The 19,655-nt window shown below is 41.1% G+C and overlaps 5 protein-coding genes across 10 annotated transcripts in view; 2 read left to right on the top strand and 3 right to left on the bottom strand.

The window, feature by feature from the left end:
• ube3c (ubiquitin protein ligase E3C) overlaps window positions 1-835 on the bottom strand; it is a 31,867-nt gene extending 31,032 nt beyond the window's left edge. For all 3 annotated transcript variants that reach the window (XR_015084129.1, XR_015084130.1, XM_086020113.1), the window contains exons 1-2: window positions 695-835; window positions 135-240 (exon numbers count right to left, since the gene is read on the bottom strand). Coding sequence is in view for 1 of the 3 variants with exons in the window: in XM_086020113.1 (XP_085876239.1) it covers window positions 135-200 (66 nt within the window). In the remaining 2 variants the exon portion in view is untranslated. The remainder of the gene's footprint in view (window positions 1-134; window positions 241-694) is intronic.
• Window positions 1-19,655, bottom strand: part of rnf32 (ring finger protein 32) — an 89,151-nt gene that overhangs the window by 31,032 nt on the left and 38,464 nt on the right. The window contains exon 9 of one of the 3 annotated variants that reach the window (XM_086020120.1): window positions 18,273-18,397. The exons of the other annotated variants lie outside the window; for them this stretch is intronic. The gene's annotated coding sequence lies outside the window, so the exon portion shown is untranslated. Of the gene's footprint in view, window positions 1-18,272; window positions 18,398-19,655 lie in introns of those variants that run through there. 3 annotated transcript variants of the gene reach the window in all.
• Window positions 136-18,263, bottom strand: nom1 (nucleolar protein with MIF4G domain 1). 2 transcript variants are annotated; one of them, XM_086020116.1, is made up of 11 exons: window positions 17,130-18,263; window positions 16,937-17,040; window positions 16,081-16,276; window positions 15,377-15,700; window positions 14,667-14,777; window positions 14,025-14,183; window positions 13,725-13,846; window positions 13,510-13,642; window positions 12,468-12,599; window positions 11,564-11,673; window positions 136-240 (listed from the first exon to the last, which is right to left on the bottom strand). In XM_086020116.1, the coding sequence occupies exons 1-11, from the start codon at window positions 17,970-17,972 to the stop codon at window positions 231-233; spliced, it is 2,244 nt and encodes a 747-aa protein (XP_085876242.1). In that variant the 5' UTR covers window positions 17,973-18,263; the 3' UTR covers window positions 136-230. The 2 variants fall into 2 exon arrangements, with proteins under 2 accessions (XP_085876242.1, XP_085876241.1); XM_086020115.1 differs by lacking the exon at window positions 136-240 and adding an exon at window positions 10,574-10,978.
• mnx1 (motor neuron and pancreas homeobox 1) lies at window positions 4,340-9,848 on the top strand. Its single transcript, XM_086020125.1, has 3 exons — window positions 4,340-4,904; window positions 7,679-7,839; window positions 8,049-9,848. Exons 1-3 carry the CDS (start codon window positions 4,370-4,372, stop codon window positions 8,346-8,348), a joined length of 996 nt encoding a protein of 331 aa, XP_085876251.1. The 5' UTR covers window positions 4,340-4,369; the 3' UTR covers window positions 8,349-9,848.
• The window catches only part of lmbr1 (limb development membrane protein 1), a 31,164-nt gene continuing 29,744 nt past the window's right edge, over window positions 18,236-19,655 (top strand). Inside the window, exon 1 of the mRNA XM_086020117.1 lies at window positions 18,236-18,483. Within this exon, the coding sequence (XP_085876243.1) occupies window positions 18,421-18,483 (63 nt within the window). The 5' untranslated portion in view covers window positions 18,236-18,420. The remainder of the gene's footprint in view (window positions 18,484-19,655) is intronic.

Below are 19,655 nucleotides of genomic sequence, written 5' to 3'. Positions count from 1 at the left end.
CGGGCTGGCACTTCAGTGACCCAACTATTTGTAAACAAGCCATTAAAAGTCAATTTTCCAGACTTCTGAGGACCCAGCTCTTATAATATGACCGAACGCGTCATCTCGGGACAGGTCCACCAACCTTACTTTACCTTTTTACTTGCTCCTCCGAGTGACACCTTGGGTCTTGTTTTGAAATCGCCCTCGAAGCTAAACATTTTCACCTCTTTCCCATTGACTGATGGCGATTATGACTTCCTGCCCCCAAATCAGACAAAAGCAAGATGTAAACACAATGAAACAATGGTAGGAGGCTAATGAATCATGTACAACGTAAATGTTTTATTTCAGTCGCATTTCAATGTGAAATGTCATTTGTTACAATTCGGGTTCGACTACAGTGAGCTAAACCGGCTTCCTTAGCTAGCAAATGACTCAGCAAGCAGTCTCCGAGCGCCACCGTCTACGTTGCAGTGCCCGAATCGATCAAAAATTGAGAGCGAAATGTGCATTTTAGCGACACGATTCAAGCCGATAGACACGCGTGTTCGCGAAGCACGACTTTGTTGACGTTAGCGACGGAGCTAACTCGCTCGCCGAGGAGCTAGCACTCATAAGGGCTACTTTCACGGTGGGGTGTCCCCCTTTGGACGTCTGTTATAACGCATCACGGAGCTAAAACTGGTACATTGACGTAAGGTGGAACGTTTACCGTTGACGTGAGCTGCGTGGGGACAATTTTTTTGTCTGATTGTTTGAGCTGAATGCGAACGACTTATTTCCCTCCGCTCGCAAGAAGTCAACACTCAACACAACACTGGGGGAAAAGCGGAGACCCGATTGCTTCCGCTTCCTGTTATGTCGGCTCAGGTGATTGGGCGAAAGGCACGTCAATAATGACGTTAGACGCGAGCTGCGTTCGCGTAACTTTTAAAATAAGATTTTTTTTAATCAAAAGAGTAAAAGGGAAATGGAGTGCACTTACAGAAAAGCAACCAAAAAAATAAAATTTTTATATCCTCTCCATGCTAAAGACAAACAATGTCATTCGTAAACGCGGTTCGGAAATATTTCAATGAGGGCAAATGTCTGAACTCCACTGCTCCTCTTTGCAAAGCCTAAACATTTTAAATCGCACATTTCCGAGGTAAGCCGAATGCATCACGGGCCACCAAGGAGGTTCATCGAGGAACCTGGATAAGATAATTATGTAAAGATATTTATATTTGACGATTTATTAAAATAAAATCATTTTCATATTTTAAAAAAATGACTTTTTTACATACACGTTATGCATATCAACAGATGTTTCATACATGTGGCTGTAATTTATCAATATAAAAACTGTACATTCCAATGCCAGATTGTTGCGATAGGAAATGAGAAAATGAGATCAAGATAAATCATGTCAAAACCTTTCTCACCAATAATGTGGCCTGTAACCTGTATAACTCAGTTGGCCCAAAAGAAAAATCTTCTCCATGCAGGGGGGAAGTAAAGACAAACCGAGATAAGGTGGTTGCACAAGTGTGCACACCCTCTTATAAGTGGGGATGTTGCTGTGTTCAGAAACAACCAACCACATTCACACCCATGTTAAATATGAGTCAGCACACGCCCGTCACCATTTAAGCCCAAATTAAGTCCAGCAGTTCTCGTATACTTTTTTGATAGCACTAAAATGTGCCTTGAACAAAATTTCCCCTTGAAGGGTTATCATTATAAAACTAAAGTTGAATGAAGTTAATATTTAACCTCCAATAAATTATTGTAAGTATACCTAATGAAGTGTAGATTGAATGTACATAAACAAAATTAGTTGATTTATGCGCGTATCATGAAACCAACTGACAGTTGGTAGAATCTTTGTCGAGTAGATTTCAACTGTGGCTTCTAATGGGAAAATGTCAATAAAAGAGGCAGCGGGAATTGGCTTTTCCAAATGAGCACATATTGTAATTAATAATATATCAACTATGGCTATTTGTCACATTGATTTGTATTGTATCTAATTGTCTAAGTCATTAAGGGGCTATATTAACAGCTCTCATGGATGATGAGGGGCTTGGGACAGCCCCCCTACGCTTCCCACCTTCTTCTTCTTGGATGTGATTGGGAGGGGGGGGGTGCTGTGGTGAGGGTCATAAATCTGTAAGGGCCAATTGTAAAGGGCTCCATATTTCACCGCAGCCTTAATAGAAATATTCATGCTGCATTTAATGAAATTAAAGCAGCAAGGCATAGACGGCTATACAATCATCACGCACAGCCAGATCTGGTTATTAAAAAACAATAATATTAATGCTAAATGGATTACTTTAATAAATGATAGTTTAATAAAGCAATCCATTTAGCATATATATATATAGCATATTAAAAACATTTGAATTGAATTTTTTTTTTTTCCTTTTTGCAAAAACACGAGTCCTCCCGTGGTACAACCCCCCCACCCCCACCTCCATCCGTCTCTGCCTTCTCATCGTCGTCGTCCTCATCGCGGCCACTTGTCATCAAGGTGCGCAATTAAACTGCGATCCTTTAGCGGCAAAAGCGGCCGCTGACTTGTTGATTTCCCCCGAGCAAATAAAACGTCGGCCGTGGCGCTGACGAATGGGGCAAAACTAATCAGCTTTATTGGTAGACAGGTTAAGGCCAACGGGGGTGTCAATAATTCTCGCGGTGACCTCCCTCTTCCATTAACTTTAAGTGGCTTATTAGACCCTGCACGCTCCATTCCGCCCGCCGCGGGTTCGCCATTGGAATTGCACTCATTTTGACACTCGCGTCTCTTTTCGCTTTATTTTTCTGTTTTGCACACGTTGTTAAGTGCCTCACGATGTGACCACACATACGCGAGCCCATCGGCTAATTCATTTAGACCACACGGTTATTGCAGTGTTATTTTGGGGGTGGGGGACAGCAGGAGAGCTTGGACTTGAATTTCCCATTCGGCCTCTAGCTTCTCGCACGTCACCTCCGCGTGCTCGCACGTGACATTTTTCTCCTCCCGCTGATGGTTGGTATTATAATAATTACCGACTCCTATTTCAGAATTACCCCGTGTCTGCACTTTTCTTTAATTTGTCATCTAAATCCAATTGGCGAAAGTGACAGTTCACCTTTCAAGCGAGATGCATAATTCAGTTTTGGAAATGATTATTTGAACATTACCAGCCTCCAAAATGAATTTGCCACCGTAGTGAAGACGTCCTTCGATATATTTATTCGTTACATATTTTAAATCACGTTGGAAATTCGATTACTTGCGTTTATATTCAGTTTTGGGCGTAGTTTTTCGTTTATTTGTTTTCCTTAAATCAAAAATCGGGTATAGCACAGAGGTTCTGTTTTGTTTTCAACCGTTTTAAAAAAGAAAAAAGAGAAATAAAATGAGAATGGCGGTAAAGCATTATTTGGAGAAAAAAAACGTACTTTTTAAAGTTTTAAATCAAACACGAAAAGGCACCCCAAAAACAACAGTAAATATGATAGCTATTACACATATGTTAATACACTTTCATGTGAAATTCATCAACTGTTATTATTACTCTGAACGTAACGTTGCAAAAAAAAATATATGCGCATATGCGAATTCTATTGTACACAACTGTATATTTTGCGAACAGTAAAACGTGTGCACATATTCTCATTTGGAGGAAAAAAATGAATTACAACGCATTTAATTACATTTAAAAAAATTAACAAAGCAACAGAATTTCGTTGTTTCTGCAGAGTCTTCCCTTTTTTACTGCAAAAAAGGCCATTTTCTTATGGTCATGAAATAATACACATATTCTCTTTTCTACCCAAATAAAACCATTAAAATGATCATCTAAATGAGCATTTTTGTGTTCAAATGGAGCTTCCGAGGAAAAAAATTATCATACCATCTTCTAAAGTGAAAACGAAAACAAAAATAATAAGCAAATGCTACACATTCACATTCAGACGAATTTCATTAATTAGAAAAACCTTTGTGTACTGACATGCACTTTAAAACAAAGAAAAACATTTTAATGTATTTTAATGTGTTTTTTCTTTTAACGTCATGCCACATGAGTCTCTCAAAAGCCGCCTCGGGTGACCTTGAGGGGTGTGAAATCCTTCCAATGTGCTGCACTTTAATTCTTTAAACGAATATTAACGACGAAGCTGTTGGTGTAAAATATGGCGCCTCGTTAGAGTGACTTGACAGTGTTGCGTCTTTTTGGTAGAAGGTGCGTGCACGGTGACTGCGTGAGCGCTAATGGAAATGAGGCGCGGAGGCGGGGCTTAGTTCCACTCCGGCCAATCAACTCCACGGGACGAGCATTAAGTGTCACGCCGAGCTCGTGTCTCCCACTCGGGGTCCCGTCCCAACTTCCGCGCGGTCCTCTCTCCCTCCAAGATGGAGAAGTCAAAAAACTTCCGTATCGACGCGCTGTTGGCGGCGGACACCCCCAAAGCGCAGACATCCCCGTTGGCCCTCGTCACGACGCCGGGAAGCGGCGGAGGCGGTGCGGGAACCGGAGCCGGCACCACCAACGCCGCCTCGGAGCTCGGCAACCCCGGGGAGCCTCTCCGCGCCGAGACGCCGTCCCCTCCGCGGCTCACCGCCCACGGCCTCATCCCCAAGCCGGGCTTCCTGAGCGGGCCCCACGGGGTGGTTGGGCTCCACCCCCAGAACGGCGGCGGAGGGATCCCCGCGCAAGCGCTCTATGGCCACCCCATGTACGCGTACTCGGCGGCCGCGCTCAGCGCCCAGCACCCGGCCTTGTCCTACGCGTCGTACCCCCACGGCTCCCATCACGGCCACCACCAGCACCAGCACCACCACGGCGGGGGGGACCCCATCAAGCTGACGGCCAGCACCTTCCAGCTGGACCACTGGCTGCGGGTGTCTACCGCCGGCATGATGCTGCCCAAAATGGCAGACTTTAACTGTGAGTACATTCGACTTTGGAATGAAGTCACTTTTAGATATGGACATATAACATTTATGTTACTATAGCACGACTGCAGTCTAAGGACCAAACTGTTGAAAAAGATCATTAAAATACTGTTTGAGTGGATTGGATCAATGGAATAACTTTTGGCTCCCAAATAGAATATCATGAAAATTCATATATTCTCTCTTTGGCGTACCAAACCATTAAAAAAAGTAATTAAAAAAATTGTTTACCTTGGAATGTACTTCGAAGTGAGTTTTATTTGATTTTACCAGTTAACATGAGTCAGTAGCCTGTTCACGTATATTATATATGACATAATATCCATAAAAATTGAAACGTTTTACTTACGGGGAAATAAAATCTTTGTAAAAAAAATTGTATTGACGTTTTGTTTTGTTTTTTCACAAAATTGTTTTTTTTTTTCTCGTAAAACGAAGATGAAATGGCATTTGGGAGTTATGTTAAGTGCAGAAATATATAAATATAGAAAACAAAAATGCTAATTTTATTATAGCATGTATGTCAATAAATAGCTGAATCGGAGAAAACTAATGATTTTACAGTTGTCTATTTTTTTTCCACAGCTGTATACATTTTTTCATGAAGGAATTAATCCGCACACATTGACATCAAAACATGTGAATATGTGAAATAAAAATCATGACGTCTTCATTTTGCGTCAACATGGGTTCCAAAACCCAAATACGACGAATGACAACACAGAAGCCATTTTGGCTCAGGAAAAAAACTAAACAAAGCAAATGACGACAATGAAAGCCTACAAATGTATTTATTAACAATATTTGAATCACTTAAACTTATTAAAGAGGATGTTTTTGTCTGGTTTCCATAAAAATAATGTAAATGTCCTTATCTTTTTATTATTTGGTCCAGCTAGAGGCATTATGGCTGCCTTTGTCCTGTAATAAAAACAATTGACTAACTACAAATACATTTCCTATAATAATTGCTATTTTGGTGATTTAATAAGTTGAACAAAGTGGGTATATGTTTCTCATAACGCAATAATGAACTAAACGTCTAAATTAGCCTTTGATGTATTTTATTTTTTAAATGGGTTGTCCAGTTTTGAGCCAAAATGGCTTCCATTGGTCCTATAGTAAAACAAATTCACTCCTCCACTCACTGTATTTGGAAAAAAAAAATTGAGTGAGGTCAAAATTTCAAAGCGACAAACGTCGATAAAATTTTAATTTGAGCAATTCCACAAAATAGTTTAAGTTTTGCTTATATGAAAATCGGCTCTCAAATTTCACAAAGAAATAAGAGTTTATGGAACTAACTGTTCCTATTGTACCCCAACTTAACGATACCGGTAAAAACAAATCAGCAAAATGTTTTGCAGCAAACAACTTCCTTACTTTGTTGTGCTAACTAACATTGTTGCCATAAATGTAAATAATTTCAATTTTAAAGTTCACTCTTATGGAAAAAAAAAAAAAAAAAAAAATCTAACATGTCATCAAGTTAGGCTTTGGTATCAGAAAGATGGACTATTTGCTATAATAACGAAGAATTGTCCCAATTACATCTTAAGTGGAATCTTACAACAATTTCAACAGTTATTTGCTTGTTTTGGTTAAAAAAAACATGTTTATGCGGTATAAGCTGTCGAGATGTTTGTACAGTGGAAGCGAATGATGGAGTGCATACATACAAGGTGACACAGATGGATGATTTTTGTGAGAGGAACTAAAATGGACAGATAATGGACAGTGGGAAAGTGGCGGTGGGCTGTGAAAGCCACAGTGGACATGCTACTTGCTCACCGCGCACACTGCCCTTTTTGTCCACGCTTGTTTCTAACAGATTTGGGTCAAAAAAATGAGCCAGAGGCGACTCGAGTTCATCTTCTGTGTGGACACTTTCATACTCTGCGAGGATGTTGTTTGACTGTCTCACATCATGGCTCTTCTTCCTTCGAGAATCTGAAACTACTGCTATTGTTGAGTCAGGGTCAGGAAATCGCCGGCCCATTTTGTTGTATTTTTTGTAATACAAATGTTTATTTAAAAATAAATAAATAAATAAATCACAAGATTGCCCATAATGTCAAATAATTTTGCCTTATTTTCATGAATTTTTGCTACAAAGGTTAGCTCATTTTTGTTCGAGTCTGACTAATTTCTAGACTTGATCAGGTTAGGGATGTGAAATCCATGACTGCTGGTCATGTGTTGTTGTTTTTTGTTTCTAATGACTGTAAAAATAGCTATAAAATTCAATATGTTTGTAATTTAATTGAAAAACATTTTTGCTGTTTGACTCTTTACTAATAGAATCTGAAAAATTTGCCAAAAACTAGGATGGAGAATCTACAAACTCTTTTCGTCTAGTATTTTTCTAGGAAAAATGTACAATTGTCATTTTGCCTCATTTTTAATGAATTATTTGAAATTTTGATTTATTGTGTCAGCTGGCTCTTGTTCTTGTGGAAATCTACTATTGGTTGAGTCGGGCAGGGGAATCACCGACCAGTGGTCCAGTCGTAATTTTTTTTTGTAAATATAATTAAAAACAATAGGTATAAAATCACGTGTAACTTGAACTAATTTTGCCTCATTTTTGTCAATTTTTTCGTATTTTTGACTGTGTTGGCTCCTGTAGAATCTGAATCATTTTCCAACTGGTGCCTAAGTGAGGAAGCTACAACCTGTGGCCATGCGGCCTATTCCTATAGTTTCCCGAGATTTAGTCCCATTGAAAGTGAGGGTTGTGCTCTTGTGTTTACGGCGCACGTGCAGCCCAAGCGCAGTCCAACCTGCTGGGCAAGTGCAGGCGGCCGAGGACGGCGTTCACCAGTCAGCAGCTGCTGGAGCTGGAGCACCAGTTCAAACTCAACAAGTATCTGTCTCGACCCAAACGCTTCGAGGTGGCCACCTCACTCATGCTCACCGAAACGCAGGTACCACAAAGCATAAGACGTGTTTTCCAATGTTTTGTAACTGACTGCTATTACCAGATCTCAGAATTTTCCCTGTAAATGTAAAAGAAATCGACCCATCAACATAACTTCATGTGCATGTGTCTGCATCCACCCTCGTTTGTAGGCACAGTTTTTAAGAAGCTATGCTTCAAAACTGAATCCATTTTTTTATACTGGTTCGCCCCAAGGTGAAAATCTGGTTCCAGAATCGGCGCATGAAGTGGAAGCGGAGCAAGAAGGCCAAGGAACAAGCGGCGCAGGAGGCCGAGAAGCAGAAGGGCGGCAAGGGTGCGCACGGCGGCGACAAGGCCGAGCAAGATGGCGACCAGTCGGACTATGAATGCGGCAAAACCACGACGGGCAAAAACGGCAGGATACGAGACTTGAAGGACAGCGACGACGAGTGCGACCGCTTCCTCTACAACTCATCGGACTGTTCCTCGGATGACGAGCGCAATCGAACCTGCGAACTCAGCCCGCGGCCTTGAAGGGGGGGGGGGCGAGGAGGACTTTGCATGGAAAGCCTTTTTATCGTTGACATTTTTATTAAAAAAAAAAGATATATATAATGACAAAAATAGGTCAAACATAAGCAATCTATCACTATATTTTGCCGACACATAAGCAGTAAGCGACACGGGCGACAATGATACGTTGTGATATCAGTGAAACTGAAAAAGTGCAAAGAAGACAAAAAGCATTTTCTTTCATAGTATTATTACATTAAAATGATACTAATGAAAATGAGATAATGAGCAATAAATCACGAAATCTATTTGACTGGACAAAAGCATATAACTTATCTCAATCGCTAAACTCCACAGTACATATTTGGCTTTTTGAAAAAATTATCGATATCTGGCATCTTCTGAAAATGATGAATTGTATCACGGTATTTGTCTGAAAGCAAAACTGAGTATTTCTATTTAATTCCAACACGGAAAAATATAATAAGGACAACGAAAATATGTCCAACACTCAACGGCCTCAAACGATGCAATATCACAATATTTTGCCAACATACAACGATGGGGTCTGTGATTATGTGGGATGATATCATAATACTCTCCCGACAAAACAATGGAATCTGCAATTATGCGATGGTAGCGAATGATATGATATATATAAAACTGAAGAAGGGAAAAGCAATTAGTCTACATAGCATAAGTAAGAAAAATATTTTCTTTCCCAATATCATAAAAAGCTGATATCACCACTACTACTGGTGTATCGCAATAACAATGTCACAACATCGATATCTCGATGCAAAACTGAACATTTTTACTTGATTCCACCCAAACATTTCATTGGAAATGTACAACAACACAAATAAATCAATCACAGATTAACTTGTAATACTTTGCCAACATAACGATAATACAACAATTATGCGATACTGGACAAAAACTATGCTGGTATATATGTAGGTAACGGGCTAACAAAAGTAAGCATATGTATGCATTTATTTGTTTCATAAAAATTTTTTAAAAACCATTCCATTTTAATGTTTTGTCCCACTTCTCGTGTCTATGCAAAAGAGAGCCTTTTTACTTCCAGAGACCCCAATAAACATTAACATTAGATTATCAATCTTCATGTGTGAAATGTACGTCCCATTTTACACACTGGACTGCATGGTCTCTATATAGGAGTGAGAATCACGAGATTTTGGACTGACTATGGGATTATTGATACCATATATCACAATATCAATATAACACACTAAGCAGTGGAATAAGGCAAATTCTTAAGATATCACAACGACTTGGACTGTTTGGCGCTGGAGTTTCTCTATGCAAAACCGAACTTTTTTTTTTACTTCATTCTATCTGCTTTGACAGCAATAATCTTGTTTTATGTTGGCCTTATTACAACAAAAAAAGGTTCTGTTTATTTTTCTATAATGTATTTATAAAAGAAAAAAAAACAACGCATGCTCAATTGTGGTCTCTCGGTGCAAATAGTGTCAAATAAATATTGTGCTTTTTTTAAAATAAGTGTGTGTGTGTGGTACAAGTGCATGTGTGTGAGTTGTAGCGAGGGTTTGATTTATAGCGCAGGACACATGCAGCCTTGTGCGCTGACAGCCCGGGGTCATGGGAATGACTGTTAATGGCGCTGTCGGATGTGTGCAAACGTGCCGTGTGAGCAAACAGCAAGAAGAAGAAACATTTCGCGCTACACCACCAATGGACTTGCATTGAGACACCCTGTTAAAAAAAAGAAGAAAAAAAAAAAAAACACCACTGGGCATAACTTCCTATTGAGACTCAATTGGCGATTCTAGTTGGGTTCATTTGAGAGCCACACAAAAGGGAAAATATCAAAATATGATATGAATATAAATTTTGCAAAATTAGGACAAACATTTGGGGTTATTTTTGGTATTCCACAGGAAATCGAAAGGCTGTGGCCTTCAAGTCTTATTGCCGCTGCAGTCAATTCAATCATTTTGTCACAGGCTGTTTATCGAAGGACCTGCGTTTATCTTCTCGCCGTGTTTGCTTTTGCGGCGACGGGTCAAGAGTTCAGGCCTGGGTCAGACCCGCCGGGCTGGGCAGGTAAAGGCTGCTGGTTACAAAGTGGCACACAAAGGTCAGTGTGTGGAGCGCACACAGTGAGCCCATTGATCCCACTGTATACACCTCATCGGTTGCTCACGCATTCTGACGCGTTCGCAAAGCATTCTGGATCTACAGTGAGACGAATGAAGCCACGTATAAATGTATTATTTTATTGGAAATTTTGTAGACTTGTTTCATTCAAACATAGCAAGTCTTAAAGTCGGAATGAAGTCTCACTCACAACCCTAATGACGACAAGCGCGATAGAAAATTAACTGAGGCTTGATTTTTTTTTTTTTTTTTTTTTTTAAATCATATTCCTTATGGGAGGAGGATGTTCCTCTCGGGGGAAGAAAAAAAAAAGTGTTCCAGCGTCCTGTTTTCTTTTAGGTTACAGTTTGACTTTGGCCTCTTTGGCCTCCATGGCCTTGGTGGCGATTTGAGCGCGCTCCGTTAGTGTGGCGTCCTGCGGCCCGGCGCTCTTCAGCAGGAAGTGGCTGATGAAAAGCTTCAGGCCCTCGCGCAGCATTCCCAGCTGGGGAATTCCAGAAATCCTGGCAGGTGGGCAACAAATGGAGGGGGGGAGGGGCACATTGACGGCGGGTGGTCGACGGCACGCAAAAAAGAGAAGACGAGCGTCCTCCGGGTTAAAGCAAAACGATCTCAATGCAAACGCTCCAGTGAAATGAAAGAAATTTGTTTTTTTTATTCATGCTTGAATACGATAAGTTGACCCCCAATTCACATTGAATTCCTATTGACATGAGTCAAATTTGAAATATTTCCACAATGTAACCAACATTTTTATACTATTATATTGATAAAACCACATCAGATTTTAATAAAGCAAAATATGTATTTACGCAAATACTGATGGCTACTCAAATTGAAATATGCAAGGATTTTACTTGTGCAAATAAATTTTTGGAATAATACTAAGCAAATAGTAACTAATAAAAAGTGTCTTTAACTATGCAAGGAACGTACTTACAACACGAGCCCCCCCCCTTTTAACTTTCATAGGTGCTGCTGTTTTGGTTAGCAAAGCAGCAAATAACTCTGTAAAGTCCATAAGTATTTCCAGTTGCATTACCCATTTTTTCCCCTGATGAGAAAAGGGAGGCGTTTATTTCTCTCACCTTGAAAAAATGCTGACTACATCCTCAGGCTCTGTGTCTGTGAGCAGCCGAGTCAGGACTTGGCGCAGGAAGCGCACCTTGGCCTTGTCGAGCTCTGCAAACTCTATTACCTAGAACACCAAAAGCACACCTGTGTGAATATTCCGAAAGAAAACGGGGACCTGAAATGGAAGCCAGCAGAGCGCAGACCTCCACCAAGGCCTGACCAATTGCCACATACACTATGTGCATTAAGACGGCTCCAGTAACGGCGAAAAGTGGAGGGAGAGTAGCCAGATCTGCACTAAAATGCCATGGTTTCTTCTTTGACCTTAGTGCCTCCTCTCTGAGTTTCTTTTAGCGTCATCATACTTCATAAATATCAGACAAACTAATCAACCAACAAGTGGTTCAAGTGACAAAACGGTTTGCTTCAAGCTTTTAATCGTTTGTGAAAGCAAATGTGACAACTAAAAAAAAGAATAAAATCCACAAACCGGACCTGCACCATTATGGGATGGTTTCTTCTTTGACCTTGAGTGCCACCCCTCGAACAAGTTGTCTTTTTCACAATCATGTCAATTAAATATCTGACTTAGCATTCAACCAACAAACGGCTGTCAAAACATTGCCCTTAACTCTTGCTTCGAGGAGGTAAAAATGATCATAAACACACTACAGTGGTAACTTGATCTATGACTGCTGACATGACCAGCACAAAAACACCAAGAAATGATTCTAACTTTTTTTAAATAAGAAAAATAGCAATCAATACTATTATACTGTACAAAAATACAGTAATTAATTTATATTCCACAAATGACATATTAATCAGAATAGCATGTTTAGACTAGACTAGGGGCACATATTATCATAAAGAAAAAGAAAAAAAGCTTAAAGCTGGAATCTGGATGTGCTTGCTTACTTTGAGCAGAGAGAGCGAAAAGCACTTGTTCTGGAGGAAGCGTGTCACGAGCTGAATCAAATTGTTAAAAGTCCTGGCGGGAAGGTTGGAAAGCTCTCGGAATTTATCCCACAGGCTGAACTGGAAGGTCATCTGTGAAAAATGGAAGCAGAAAAAAAAAAAAGTGTCAAAGCCAACGGGAAGAAACTTAACGAGTTTGAGCGTGAAAGGCAAACGTTCCCGGCGCTCTCTTTGAGAAGGACAAAAGAGATGCCGTCGGTGGCCGATGCGGAAGTGTCGTTGTTTGTGGTCACAGTTTGCGTGGTTTGCTCATATCACAGGGGGAGAAGGTGTGAGAAGACACGCGGGTCACGCAAGGTTCGGCGGAGGAGGTAAAAGTCAGTGGAAGTTAGTCATTAGCATGCAGACTTATTAGCACCCAATCAGGTGATTTGGGTCAGTGCACTGTGGCTTTGATGGTTTGTTTTTGAGGGCCTTGAAAATGACATCAATGGCTCTTTACATTGATTGGGGGATTGTTACTATCAGCGGCAATTTCCTCAGCAGGACATAACTGTAGATGGATGATATATGAGGAGCCTTTGCTGAATGTTTTCAGGATTTTTTTATTATAATTATGAGGAAAGACTTCTCAGGGAAAATAACTTATTTTATAATACTTTTGTTTCAGAAAATGGGGACTTGCAGATACCGAGTGTTGATTATTAAAGGCTGTTGAATTAAGGTCTGTACTATTATAAAAAATAATTTTATTGCAATTGCCGCCCCCCCCCAATATGCATTTTTTTAAAGCAAAATCAAGCAATCTGTATTACAGTAAACAATATCTGATTTATTATGCATGCAATACATTTTGGGGTCTTAAAGGTTAGGTTTATGCTAAAACAAAAGCACAACAATAAAGACATTGTTAATGAATAAGTATTCATGTAAGTATTCATTTGGCAAAATACTATTGGAAAGGCAGAATTTTGGACATTGGACCTGAAGTGAGCAAACTTGTGAGGTTCTATATTTTTGCTAAGATGTGTGTCTTAGCTACCTGGAAGCGGCGGTCGTGAGCACAGAATTTCTCTCCCAGCACGGCGTAGAAGCCATTGAAGGTTTTCTCCTGCAGGCAGCAGTCCATAAGCACGTGGACGATCTCCCGCTCCTGCTTGTCTTTCAGCCCCATTCTTTACACAAGCAATGAGAGGTTTTTGTCAGGATTCAACATCACAAGAACCTCCCCCCACCTTCAAATGAACGTAAACGTACCTCAGCAGCTTGTCAAAGGCATCCAAGTAGTCCTCGCTGGTCATGAGCACGCAGAAGATGTTCCTTCGGACCTCCGTGTTCATCCGCTGCTTGCGGGCCAGTTCCAGAACTTTGGCAGTGAACTGAAACAAAACGTGGTTGTGTGATTTTAAATATTGTTAAAAAACTGAAAATAAGTGTGGCAAACTGACTTTTTTTTTTTTTTTAAATATGATTTTTGCCTCCTCTAAATATGGCCTTGATTTAACCATTTAAGATAATGACAATTTTTTTTCTCAATTCAATCAGTGTTTCACTCACCTGTCCTTCTCCAACGCTTTTATTCCCTTGCTCGCTGATCATTGGCGCACCGCTCCACGATGAGCCCACGATCCACCAGCGGCCCACCTGGTCGGCTGATAGCAGGTTTTCCAGGGACACCCGCAGTTTCATGTCGCTGCCTGCCGCGCTGCGCTGGATCTGCGTCGCAAACGTGAAGCATTTAAAAGGACATCCTATTCAAACGGATGAGCAAGAGCCAAAAGATGGATTTTGTCATTGACAGCATCTGTCCAGCACGCCACTTTACAGGTAGTCTTTAAAGCTAGCTCTTTGTGGCCACCTGGTGGCCAAAGTGTAAACTACCATAAACATGTAAAACTGAAAAGATTTTTGTAATGTAAACAGTGGAACTATGATTCTCCAACTCCAAGTAGTATTCAACAATGCTTAAGTACAGTTCAGTTGTATTCAACCTTTGTGCCGTGCATTTTTATTCAATGATTATTCAACAGTACAGTTTTAAGCACAGTGGTTTAACTGTGCAGAATATTAAAATGGCTTACAATAACACTAGATATTACATGACATGATAGTGGTAGTTGGAGAAATAAATATTTTTTAGGTGGTAATTGGAGTAAAAAAAAAAAAAAATTGAGAACCACTGATTTCGAAATGACCCACCAAAGTTCTCTGCAGCTTTTTCAGCTTCTCCACAGGCTCGGGATCGTAGCCTGGAATCTTGCGCATGTCGTTGTTTTTCAACGCCAGCATTGTTTCCAACATGAAACGCACCTACAAACGTACGTAAATAGCATTGTGTTGGAAGTGAAATTTAAGGGAATAAACGATAGATACCGTTTTTCCACAAATAGTGCCCCCCCCCCCCGACACTTTTTCAAAGCATTTTTTGGTTCAGGAAAGAAGCAGTTTTATTCTTGTAATCCTACAACTGTCTCTAAAAACGATGACAGTTTGTCGGATTAGTATTTCTGAAAAAATATATTTAGAAAATTCTGTCAAGTATGACTTATCTGAAAAAATACAAAATATTCTCAAAAAAATGCCTCTTTTTAGAAACAAATATGGCTTTATTATTGGAAATTTACAATATTTTTTCTCCCAAAATACGTCTTTTCTTAAATAGAAGAAAATACTAAGTAACTTAATATTACTTTTATTGAAAAAGATGACTTTACAACTATTCCCAAAGTAAACTTATCAGAAAAATGCATCAAAATTCTGCCCTTTCACTGAGAGTCAGAGAATCCATTTAAATGAAAAGGAACGCGTTTGTTTAAGCGGATGCCGCACCCAGCGACTAATTGGGCTTCTGATAGGGGAACAGCCACTACTTGAGGAAATACACTTGGCTTTATTTATTGACTACTTACTCTGGTTTGATCCTGGAATTTCTTCCCGATGTCAGCTGCCTTGCGCTGGGCTTCGGCGATGAGCTCCTTGAGCGCCAGGGGGTCGTCCTTACGTAGCGAGAAGCCGACGTTCCGCAACACGAACAGTGCCAGCTCGATGTCCTTCTCGGCGAACACCGCCAGCAGGCGGCGCAGGATGTCGAAGATGAGCAGCGAGTGCACCACCTGGAAGTTGTAGAGGTGCGCCACGATGGCCACCAGGTTGTCGCACTCTTTGCCCTCGCTCGGTTGCTTGTACGTGTTGTCGAAGAGGCGCACGACCGTCTCCAGGAAATGGGCTCCTACCTGGAATGGTAAAACCCAACTCAACAGAAAGCTGGATTTACCAACAGCACCAATTTGGTGGTCCAACTTAAAATCATCGTCCACTTTAAAACCCAAATTTGAGACTGTTGGCTTTAAATCAGACATCAGGGGGCCCAAGTCAACAGAGTGAGATGTACGAGCCACAATGGGACCAAACACCATAACTTCTGTTTTGTTGTTGTTGTTTGTTTTGTCTCCGGGATTTGATTGGATTTCCTCCAGACAGGACAAAAGTGGCCTTAAAGAAAATGTGTCTGTTTTGCTTAGCGGGACATAGATGTGACTTGGTCTTTGGAATGCCTTCCCATCCATCAAGTCTGGAATTAAACGACAAGGTGACAAGGAAAACGTTTCATTACCTCCAAGCCCACGGTGTGATGGAGGACGCTGACCAGGAGGACATGCTCCATCAGCAGCCGGTCAGGCATCAGTGCCGGCATGACGCAAGCGGCCAGCAGCACCTCTGTCAGGGTCTCGTTCATGTCCTTCCTACTGCGGCTCATGTAGAGAGCCTCTAGCTGGCCACTGATGGATGACATGTTGGGCTCGCTCAGCCTGAAAAACACCAAATCAATCAATATCTAGCGCCCCTAAATTTTTTAAAAGATTCAGCCTCCGAAGATTGATAAGAACCTATGCATTATATGCTATGCATCCAAGTAAAATGGCACATATTCATGGTTCAGCCAGTGAGAATTTTCATATCCACAGTTTTATCTTTGGAAACCATCATCTGTTATTACTTAAAAAAAATCCCATCTAGTTTCATTTTCTGTGTGCAGGCCAAAGCCATGAAATTATTTCTGTGGCGCCATCTAGTGGAATCTTGGCGGCGTTATTGTTAGGTTCAATTCATTTACGATGCCTTTTGCATAAGAGATGCACTAGTTCGCTGGCGGTCTTATTATGCACCAGAATAAGTGAAAATATGTTTCATTTTCTCTCCCAATGCAGCTATTAATAGCCCAGGCAGTGTTCATTGCAGCTACAATTAACCTGTAGTCCTTCTTATTTATTAACGTGTGTAAAAGCCTAAAAGGTGAGTTAAATGACTTCATGAAAGTTAAACTCTGGTTAACTCGAGTACCATCCACGAACGCTGTGAGTGCAGCTTTACCTTTATTTTTCAAAAGCTACATTTTCACCCAGTGGTACAGGTCAGTGCCAATATTCCTGACTGCCCTCGAGCAGCATGCCTAAATAATCGGTTGTTACCTGTTGACGAGGCCTTTAACATTCTTCTTCAGTTTTTCCAACTCAGCTTTGCGTTGGTCGCTTCCAGTGTCACGCATGTGAGGAGGAACATACTTGTCTGTCGCCTAAAATAACAGAAACGAATCATTTCAAATAAGCATTAAATACATGACATGAATGACATGTGGTGATTTAACATGTACTGTGAACTCACAGTGTTGGAAATGGGCTCTGCAGTTTGTTCTGTTTCCTGGTCATCGTCATTTATGTCACTCTCGTCCTCCAGTTCCTCATCCATCGCCTGCTCTTCCTCGCTTGGTACTTCATCCTCCGCCACCTCCTTCTCTTCTTCGCCCTCATCATCATCATCATCATTTAAATCTTCTCCGTCACTTGCCAAGTCCTCTTCGTCCTCATCTGAGTTGTCCCTGTCGAGCTGTTCAAAGTTGTCCTTGGCCAGATCCATGTTGTCGTCGCTATCGTACATCCCCGTGGTCAAAGTACCCGAGTCAAGAGCCCCCAGGATGTAATCCAAACCGTCAGCCACAAATGATTGAGGAATGCTTTTCTTGTTTTTCCTCTTGTTTAGTTTCAAGTAGCGCTCCAGTTTCTTTATTTCTCGGTCCTCCTGTACATTCGCCTCCAAAAGCGCCTTCTTCCTCGACTCTTGAAGCGTGTTTTTTTTCTTGGGTGCCACTTTGGGCTTTTCTTGCTTCTTTGCATTAGTTTTAGGCACCTTTTTGACCTCGACCTTCTTGTTAACACCTGTTGCCATCTGTTTATGAGGTATGACAACCTGGTCACCATCCCCACCGGGCAGGCTTTTCTTTTTACCTTCGTAGTGGTTTTTCATCCTGGCTTTCTTCAGCTTTCGCTTCTCCTTGCGCAGCTCCTTCCTGCTTTTCCGTTTGACCGACTTCAAGCCGGCATCATCCTCTGTCCCCTCGGCGCCACTTTTGCTCTTGACAAACTCGTCCACCGCCACCATGTACTTCTGCAACACGGCGCCGCTTTTCTTTTTTTTGTCGTTGCCCCGCGACTTCCATTTGCCTTTCATGACAGCAGCGTGCTAATTGCTTACATTCGACCCGCTAAACGTGTTTTGAAAAAGCCACGTAAAACCCCAGCATATATGAAGACAATAGCTCCCTGACAGGTGTTAGGAAGAGAAAATGAAAATTAATAACAAAATTACAGCTATTAAAAATAAGAAAAAGCGTAGACATGTGGGGCCATAGAGGTACACGGAAGTGACCCTTATCACGTAGCGTTGTGCTTCCGGTGCCGCAAGTGCGATTGGCGCATAATGATGACGTATATTATTTTGGAGGCGTTTCTTTTTTTTGGTTTTGTTTTCTCACCTCGAAGCGGGCTTCCTACTCCTCCAACGTAATGCGTCTTTTTTAACCAGTCACGGCAAAGAAGAGGGCGTACGAGAGTGGGAGTACTTTCAGCTACTATGTAGTGGAGTCTGGAGCCCATCTGGAATTTTTGCAATATGAAGAATGGAAGCAGACGATGTTACTATCAGGGAGCAGAATTTCCACAGCCAAGTCCGGGAATACATTGTGAGTACGGAAGCGGCTAAGCGGCTGCTAGGCGGCCAGCGACGTCCTCTAAAAAGAAAAATGAACACTTGGCTAATGCTAACTAGCTCGATCTGTCAAGTAGATCGGCGTTCATTTCACAACAACTTATTCAAATACGTTCACAAAAGCAGGGGATCGCATTGCAATTTTTGATTTCATTTTTTTGTGACGTTTACATTCCAGCAGGCGCTCACTACCTAATTGCACAACCTGTTATCATTTGAAATTAAATAGCTATTATTGTTATAACAGGGGAGTGTTTTGTAATGGGAAGCGCAACAAAGACACCAATTTGTAAAGGTGTTGTAACATAACACAAAACATAAAGGGCTTCACTAAAATAAAGGTATTGATCGTTTAGGAATGACAGCAATTTTATGAACGGCATCCCTATTTCCAGGAGTAGGGAAACATGACAGTGAGATATGCAACTTTCATTTTTGTTCTTTTTCCATTGGCTGTGTCCATGTTGGAACAGATAACGTGAAATTGGATTACAGCCAGTAATCTGGTTGTCACTGGTATGTTCAACAATAAACAGTCCTTTGTATGTTGCTAAAATGGCTTGAAAGTGTGTTACTGCCTTTAAACAAAACAAGAAAACAAAAATATTTGTCCCTTTTTTCCCCTCTGTCTCAGTTCTGTATAAACAGCCTTTGGACACAGGAATGCTGAAAAAGGTGTGTGACGGCCTGTTGTGTTGAATGCGGTCGTTACTGTCACACAACTATTTTAGATGTCACACCAGGCCTTGACATTGAAAATAAAAGCCAGAGTTTTTGTTATGCCTCTGATGCGCCGATTTTTTGGGAAACTGTGTGAAAGGGGCTACTGCCTATAAGCACCATCAGTTTCACGTCACTCCTCTGTATAAACTGGACCGACACGAAATGGGATGCACAAAGTTAAGGTGGCAATTTTTCACCTTTGAAGGTATTGTCAGAGGGAGGACAGCATGTGTGTGAGAGGGAATGCAGGTAAGGGCGGACAATGGTGTGACTTGACTTGTCACAGTCAACTATTTTATTCTGCCAGGATGTGTTGAAAGTAGTCGTCGCTGTCCAACAAACTTTTATCCGTCACGCAAAATGAAAGTTTCAAGTTGAAGAAGAAATTGAGTTATACTGTTTTGCTCTAATTTGAAGACTGCA

This window comes from Filicampus tigris, chromosome 21 (genome assembly GCF_054856515.1).
Source record: "Filicampus tigris isolate MCC_2025a chromosome 21, RoL_Ftig_1.0, whole genome shotgun sequence".
Lineage (NCBI taxonomy): Eukaryota > Metazoa > Chordata > Actinopteri > Syngnathiformes > Syngnathidae > Filicampus > Filicampus tigris.
This window is presented reverse-complemented; position numbering and strand designations above follow the sequence as displayed.